The sequence below is a fragment of the Austrofundulus limnaeus genome, unplaced genomic scaffold (assembly GCF_001266775.1).
Source record: "Austrofundulus limnaeus strain Quisiro unplaced genomic scaffold, Austrofundulus_limnaeus-1.0 Scaffold0, whole genome shotgun sequence".
Taxonomy (NCBI): Eukaryota; Metazoa; Chordata; class Actinopteri; order Cyprinodontiformes; family Rivulidae; genus Austrofundulus; species Austrofundulus limnaeus.
The window spans coordinates 7,914,444-7,922,602 of NW_013952402.1; the positions used below are offsets into that span (position 1 = coordinate 7,914,444).

Here is an 8,159-nt window from a genome sequence, read left to right on the forward strand (position 1 = left end):
CATGTTCGTACGAACCCTTTGTACGAACACAAGTAAGAGAAATTTAGGATAAGAATACGAACATGTTCTTGCATGAGGCCCATTGTCTCCTACTCCCCATTAAAGGAGATATATGCTTTTAAACTCATCTTTTTCCACATTTAAATCATTCAGTTGGGGTCTATATAAAGTGGAACTGCAATGCTTTAATATGAAATTCCCCCTTATTGTAACTCCACAAGCCCCTCTTTCACCCCTTTTTAGAGGTGCGTCTCAGATCAACTCGTTTTGACGCTGTCTCTTTAAATCCAAACGAGACGCTTCACGTAATAGTTCGGAAAATGTTGATTGTGCATATGTCTCCTTGAAATAAATCATTGGACAAAAGTGTGCTAATTTTTAAAAACATGTTTCCTCAGTGACAAAGCTGACACAGTTCCAGGTTATGATTTTCTGGTGAACTCCGTGTGGCCTGAGATGATCAAAGGAATAGAGGAAAGGTTGGCTTACATCTTCAACCCTGGAAACCCTGACATATTCTATGAGGTATGCCATGTTGTGTATTAAAATATGCAGGGTTTGATTGTGTAGTTTCTCCAAGACGTGTTACTTTTTATTTCATTTCGTTTGTGGCATTTTTAGCGTTACAGCGTTAGTATGGAGTTTGTGCGACGGTTTGAGCGTCAGTGCAGCTCGCAGGCCAGTGTGAAGAGACTAAGAGTTCACCCCTCGTTTACCAGCTTCAACAACAAGTGGAACCTGCCAGTCTACTTTCAGCTACGGTAAATATGTATTCGATTTCTTTTACATTTCACATATCACAGTAAAAAAAAAGCTATCAGGTATGGTCAGAGTTGCAAGATTCCTTCTTCAACAGGTAATGTTTTGTGTGCCATCTTCACAACTAAACTAATACACAAATCAGCCTTTCTATTTACTCCTGAATGATGTTTACCAAATGCTCATTTTTAACAGTTCTTCAGACTATTGCAAAGCTATTTTATTACAAACATTTCCACAAGTTTAATTTTATCCTAAACTGAATGGTATTAATTATAAAGAAAAAATAATTATATTTGTGTAATGTAAGAAACATAAATGTTGTGTCTTATAAACAGTCAGATGTTGCTGTAAGTGCAATTCCTGAGTGTTTTTTGTGGAATCGATATGTCTTGTTTTCAGGGCTCAAGAGATGAGCTCAGATTAAAATTGCAGCCTGTCAGCATTTTCTGTAGATAAAGCTCCAACAAAGACCATTTTTACAGGAAACCTGGGAAATTGCTTATGGCTGTAAGTTTTCTGAAGGCTGATGACTCAAAGCAAAATGTAAATTGTGCGTCAGCGCATTACTAAACACAAACATGACACTAAAACCTTGGCAGGACGGCCATGGATCTGTGTTTGTCAAACCCCTCTGACCCCAACAAATACACTCACTGTAAAATACACAACGTGCAGGTTCAACGCTGCATGTCAAAGCAAAGATTAAGTGTTGTGTTCACATTTCACAACACAAACCTCCACAGATCAGCTTTACTGGAGAGTCGAAAAATTCCATGTTTGTATTTGTAGCTCATCACTTATTGTTCTGTCCTCTCTTCAATGAGTCACTTTGTTTTATAGGTACAAGGAAATAGCTGGGCGCCTGGAGAACGCCATAAGTGATGGATTAGAGGCAGCACCAGGTAGAAAATGATGCTTTATTATAATAAAGTGTTTATTAGTTAGATTGCTTACAATTGTGTATTTGTTTATTTCCAGCTGGTAGTGCATACCACTTGCAGGTTTCCGAGGTTTTATGGAGCTGTTTGATGAAATGCTGGTCTGACAAGGTGTATCTGTCACCTCTGGCCCATCGCTTCTGGAAACTGACCCTGCAGCTATACTCACGATATGCCAAGTTTCTTGAAGAGGTAAACGAGGGTAATTCAATATTTGCAGGGTTTCTGTTATTCCCTTAAAATGCAACACACTGGATTGTTTTTGTGGGGAGATCCAAAAGGGCATAGACTCATKTACTGCTAGCTGGAGTTGCTTGTATCTTAATTCTCATTCTGATCTGTCTGCACAGGTGTTGACAAAGACGCCGCCCCCTGAGGTGCCGAAGGAGCCAGTCAGGCCTCTGCCCAGCTCGGCCTCCTCCACTTCCAGTCGAACGTCACTGGATGAGGGAGGCAGTGAGAGCGGGGGTCCTGCCTCTCTGTCCACCAAACAGCTGGTTTACATCGCTGCTGACATCCAGAAGCTGCAGGAGCAGGTACACACACACACACACACACACACCTCTCTATATTTGTGTGGATTTTACGTTGACTTCCATTAATTTCTACAGCCTAATCTTGACCCCTTACCTTAAAACTAACCTCACAGGTACATACCTAACCTTAAACCTAACCTAAATGTCATTCATCTCTAATCCCTGACCCACAAATTAGTTTTTTCCATTGTGTGGACCAGGCAAATGTTCAGACAACAGCGACATTGACTGCCTTTATTGTCATTGTATGGAGCACAATGAAATTACATTTCAGAACACCCATTCAAGAAGACACAGACATGACAAATTTCCTCATAAGTTAGTATAATGTCAATAATGTCCACATACCAATACAAAAACATGGATGCAAACACACACACATACACACAAATTGATGTTTGGAAGACCCTATCAAGTGAAATCATGTTGTTTTTTATCATGTAATGAAAAATAATATGTTTGCACTTATTATCAATGTAAGTTTCAGAGGTCTTGTAATCTAAAAAATATATTCAGTCTTGAAACTTTGCTTTTATCTTCAGCATTTCCACACTGACAGTCATCTTTCTCTTAGATTCCCAAGTTGTCAGAAGTGGTCCGGCAGAGGTTAGAAGCCATTGGATTCAAAAATTTTGCGGCTGTTGACAGTAAGTTCTTTATATGAAGAGCATAGATGTACATTCTTTTTCTTTTGCTGCCTTTTTCTAATCTTCTTGACATTTTTTTTTGGGGGGGGGGGGGGTATTTAACAAAAAGTGAAGAACAACTTGGGAAACTTTCCTTTTTGGCAATTTGCAGTCAGCAGAGCATCTTCTAGGTTTTTGTTTTTGGGTGCGAGGCGATTTTCTAATCTTCTTGACATTTTTTTTTGGGGGGGGGGGTGGTATTTAACAAAAGTGAAGAACAACTTGGGAAACTTTCCTTTTTGGCAATTTGCAGTCAGCAGAGCATCTTCTAGGTTTTTGTTTTTGGGTGCGAGGCGATCATAAAAGCTAGTKTACATTGACATAATGTATGCATCTTTGTACGACTTAAAATAGAAGGCCATGTGGTCTTGCATATTTACAAGCACTTAATTTTCACCTCAGATGGTCTGGCAGACTCTAAGGCTTGCCTGTCAACCAGTGCTCCTTCACTGAACACCAGGATGACTCAGCATCTGACTGAACGCTGCTGCCGTTTCCTGAAAAGTGCCTCTGAGGTTCCAAGACTCTACCGCAGGACAAATAAAGTAAGTGGACTTGTTTTACTTGTATTTTATAAAATTTTTTGTCCACACTTTTGGCTTTTTAAACGCAAAAGAAAAGAAACCTGTAACCCATTATAAGTACAAAAGATAAAAGTAATTCATGCCTTTAACATCAAACTTCTGTGTGCAGGATCTTCCTGTGCGTGCATCGGCTTACATGGACAATGCCTTACAGCCATTACATCAGTTGTTGACTGACTCCGCAGGGCTGGTTACCCCCCAAACAGCACAAGGATGGCTGCGAGTAACACTGTCTGACTGCACACAGAAGTAAGTTTAGAAATACAAATCCATAACACATAAATCCAAAGTGAGCCATTTGTTAAAACAATATTTCTGCTGACTGTCTTTGGGAAAAATGTGGTTCCACCTTTGTTTTCTCCTTGGCATTCAGGTACTATGAGACCATTTCAGAAGTTCTGAGCTCAGTGAAAAAGATGGAGGAGAGTCTGAAGCGTTTAAAGCAAGCCAGAAAGGGTGCGGCCGCGACCACCACAACCGGAGCGAACGGCGGACCATCAGACGACAGCAAAATCCGACTTCAGCTGGCTCTGGATGTGGAGTATTTGGGGGAACAGGTATGTCTCAGTATACAAACAAAACCTGTATTAAAAAAAAAAGTTCAAATACAAACTACCATCATAACTCTGCTGTTATGTGTCTCAGATTCAGAAAATGGGCCTTCAGCCAAATGACATCTCCATGTTCTCCCCGCTGTTGGAGCTTGTGAAAGAAGCCCGAGAACTCGCAGAACAAAACCATTAGAAAATTGGGTCTAAAGGGATTTTAACTTCTAAATGTGATGTACGCCTCTACATTTTCTGTAGACTTGCAGAGGACACTAACCTGAGGCAGAAGTTGTGTGTCGCGATGAAACTGAAGGAAAAAAAATCTGTCATCTGTAATTATTATGCAAACCTCAGAGGCTGCAGTGTTTGTATTTTAAAGATGGCATGAACACAATGAATTGTATTGTGCTGTGGCATCATATACTACTGAGTAGTTATATGAACTACTGTGTGTATACTGAACATCCACAGGTCAGAATGTTGTGTATAAAAACACTCAAATTGTATCTGCCATTTGTCAAATTTCTCCTTAATCTAAAAAAATGTTTGTTGTGTAAAATATTCAAATCAAAGTTGTGGAAAAAAAAACATAATTTACTTGGGAATGAACTGGCTTTGGATATATTTGAAATGAATATGTTTGAGTTCAAAGGTCAACGGGTTGTAATTGTTTTTTTGTTCCCCACCACACATTTCTTGATCAAGTTATAAGTAATAACCCAATCATACTGAATGATCATAATGAAACACTATGTGGATTTGTTCAGGAAAAGTTTTATTTTTGCTATCACAAAATAGGTTCCTAATTACAATATGCAAAAGAAGTCATTTCAAATAAAACTTAACAAATGTATTTCTGAAAAATATTGTAGAGAAGCTGAGAGATTTTAATTAAATGACTATAAAAACGAGTCAGCGTGTAGTAAAACCTTTTTTTATAAATACTGCAACGGGACCCACACTGACTAAATTTACTGTAAGATGAGCATAGCTAAGAAAAACAATAGTACTGTTAAACATTGCTAGACATCTTTTTTTACCCTGAGCTTAATCTTGCATTATTGTCATTTTTCAGATAGATACATGTTTTTTTTGTTCGAAGTATAAGCCTTTAGACTGTAGGGTTGACAAGCTTTCCCATGAGGAGGTAGGATGCATAATGTCCTTCTATGACGGAGAAGAAGAATGGCCTGCTAAAGGACAGTTTCAGAGGGATCCCTGCTTCCTGTTCTTTGTCCTGAGGGTCTGCTTCTCCTTCTGACATCTCGAAGTGCACGGTGTTGATCGCCTGAAAGGGTGCAATAAAAACTGTAACAACTGATATATACTTTGGAGGCGATTTTATAATAAAAAATAGATGACTCTGATTAACCTTATCTATGGTGAATGGACTGGTGTTGCTGAGCTGACTGAACTCAGCCTGGGAGCCCAACAGGCCAGACTCGAGCATCGGGTTCATGTTGTTCAGCAGGTTACCCACGTTGTTCTCAGAAGACAAAGAGAACTTAGGAAGGGTCAGCTCTAAAAGGCTGGGATAAGAAAAAGGACACTTAGGACCAAAATTAGATGGGAAGTTTTTTGTTTTTTCCTCTTCAAATCCACAACCGTGTTTACATTTGCTTTATGACTGACTATGATCAGGTAAACCTAAATCTATAAACGACTACAAGAAGACAAAGTCTCTGAGTTCAGGGTAAAAGGTTTTCAGACCTCTGGTTTGTCAACATTGGACCATAGGAAAAAAAAAAACTTACCCTTCCTGGAGGTTCTGGTGCCATCTTTCCATGAGCGTTCCTAACATTTTTGACTCTATTTCACGGAAACCGACGCCTTCATGAGGCAGAACCAGCAATATGTAAGAATGTTTACTCAGTGAGAGCTTCACAACTGTGCACTTGTTCCCCTTCAAAACATCACACATACCAGACGAGTTAAATCCTTCTGCTCATCTTTGTTTCATTGCAACAAAAGTGCAGTAAGCACAAATCTGTCTGATAGGCTTTACCTCGTCTTTCCAGTAGTGATAGTGTCCTGTGCGGGTCATCATTGGAGTCATTACTGTTGTTGTTTTATCCACGTGAAACTCCTGCAAGGAGGTTTTATCTGGCTGGAAAGCGGTTGTCCAGTTGCCTAAATAACCACAGAACAAAGCCAGGTACATTTCATTTTTTCTTGGAACAGATTATTTTGTTAAGTAAACCCAACACTTATAGACCTTTATAGCTGAAGGATGAAATGAACAGAAAGTTGGTGCTTGGGGTCAAATCTGTGAAGATGTTCTTCATCTTCCCATCTGAGGTCCTCTCCACAAAGCTGTTCACCAGTGCTTCTGCCTGGGGGTTTGAGAAGTCCATGCCCCGAATGAATGACACGTCTGAGAAATCTTGTGTGCCTTGGATAAAGTCTCCAGAGAGATGAACATCCTTGGGAGCAAAGGCCCACACCTGGGTGGTGATTTGGTCTTTGGGTCCATCTTCCACCATAGAGTTAATGGCCTGTAGGGTACTTAGAACCTTGTGTCCATCCACTAAATATACACAGTCCTCTCTATCAGTGCCCCTACTCAGGCCAAGAAGGTTCTAGGAGAAAAGAAAATTATTTCTAATCAGATGAACATCAAACAATAAAAAAATAAAGGATAAAAATGGTATGCKTCACAAAAAAACAACACTTGGGACCCCTTAAGAACAAATCAAATTATGCACCTGGAAAGACTTGGCTGTCCTCTTAGAGGCTCCCAGGTGGAAGTTGACAAGTGACCCAAAAGTGCTGACYGGAGAGAGGAGGATGTTGGTGCTGTTTTGTCTTTTGCTGAGAGCCTGATACATCCGCTCACCCAAAATGTTGGACAGCTTAGCCAGGATGTTGGTCCTCTCTGTGATGTTCTTCCTCTGYGCATCCAGTTTTGACAGATCCCTGTCGTCTGGTGTCAAGACGTCAATGTCCAGCGGGGCCACAGGGATGGTCTTCGGAGGCTTGACGGCCGGGTTCTGCAGAGGCTCACAGCTGACATTCTCAGCAGCAAAAAGATAGAAGGGATGAACGTAGACACGGTTGGCTTGGCTTCCAGGGAGGCAGCAGARGAAGACCACGAGAAGATAAAACTGTAACTTCATTTTATCTTTGATTGGTAGTTTGGATGATTTTTTTTTTCCTGTGGGTAAAACACACACATGATATTTTATATTTTGAGCGTAATCACCTTTTAACCTGTATTTGTTTCCAAGTAATCTCTGAATGTTTGAGAAACCCAAGAGAAGCGTTCATCCCAGACTTGGCTGGATCTGGTTTTAGTGTGCTGAATGTCAGTGACTGATTGATTTTTTTTTGCATGTTTTCACTCAGTGAATGACAACAGACCTTGCCCCTTGCAACAGAGAAAATAAACACACATCTCTGTGGCTCTATAAGATTGTGTATGTTTAGATGGATCCCGTTTCATAAGGATTAATTTTTCTTTCACACAGAACCGGATAAAACTGCCTTCAAACTGCAGAACACATTTCCATAATCAAATATGCAAGTGACCAAGTGTATATAATCAATAAAGTTGAATGAGAAAATTCCCTTACATAAGAATTGCTATTCATAATGTTCAGTGTTCAAATAGGTAATTACTGAGAGGTTTAATGGAATCTTTGTTGCCGTTTTCCTGCAGTTGATTGCTGTGATTCTATAATTTTTAACAATTTACGTATTGGGCTCAGGCAAATTTAGGACTTTATCCTGTGACTTGAATATGGAGGTGGATGGACCGTTGGACTCTTATAGGGGATGAACAAACACATGATTTTTCTTTGTTTAGACAAGTACCTCAACACGGCCTTGGTTCCTGATCAATAAATGTCCATTTACTCAGTCAAACTGCATGTGAATGGATGCACATTAAAATATATACAGACACAGGGGCGCTTGTCTCCCGTGTCTGCCTTGGGTCTTGGCGGTTGGGTCTTTGGTCCTCCACAGTCACTATTAAATATTCCATTAGAGAAATCTTGTATATACATGCATGCTCACAACCTCTCACAAACAGGTGTTCAGATCCAGGGGGTTCTGACAGGTCACTGTGTCTGCGTGTATATATCTACAGTATATGTTTTATATA

At 40.0% G+C, this 8,159-nt stretch overlaps 2 protein-coding genes across 3 annotated transcripts in view; one reads left to right on the forward strand and one right to left on the reverse strand.

The window, feature by feature from the left end:
* Positions 1-4,711, forward strand: part of cog2 (component of oligomeric golgi complex 2) — a 12,748-nt gene extending 8,037 nt beyond the window's left edge. For both annotated transcript variants that reach the window (XM_014001670.1, XM_014001661.1), the window contains exons 9-18: positions 399-525; positions 622-761; positions 1,603-1,664; positions 1,741-1,892; positions 2,051-2,236; positions 2,811-2,883; positions 3,325-3,467; positions 3,616-3,755; positions 3,880-4,063; positions 4,152-4,711. In XM_014001670.1, the coding sequence (XP_013857124.1) occupies positions 399-525; positions 622-761; positions 1,603-1,664; positions 1,741-1,892; positions 2,051-2,236; positions 2,811-2,883; positions 3,325-3,467; positions 3,616-3,755; positions 3,880-4,063; positions 4,152-4,250 (1,306 nt within the window). In that variant the 3' untranslated portion in view covers positions 4,251-4,711. The remainder of the gene's footprint in view (positions 1-398; positions 526-621; positions 762-1,602; positions 1,665-1,740; positions 1,893-2,050; positions 2,237-2,810; positions 2,884-3,324; positions 3,468-3,615; positions 3,756-3,879; positions 4,064-4,151) is intronic.
* Positions 4,712-4,812: 101 nt separating this feature from the next.
* Positions 4,813-7,436, reverse strand: agt (angiotensinogen). Its single transcript, XM_014001696.1, has 6 exons — positions 6,760-7,436; positions 6,270-6,633; positions 6,060-6,184; positions 5,809-5,957; positions 5,427-5,583; positions 4,813-5,342 (listed from the first exon to the last, which is right to left on the reverse strand). Exons 1-6 carry the CDS (start codon positions 7,168-7,170, stop codon positions 5,166-5,168), a joined length of 1,383 nt encoding a protein of 460 aa, XP_013857150.1. The 5' UTR covers positions 7,171-7,436; the 3' UTR covers positions 4,813-5,165.
* Positions 7,437-8,159: the final 723 nt, after the last annotated feature.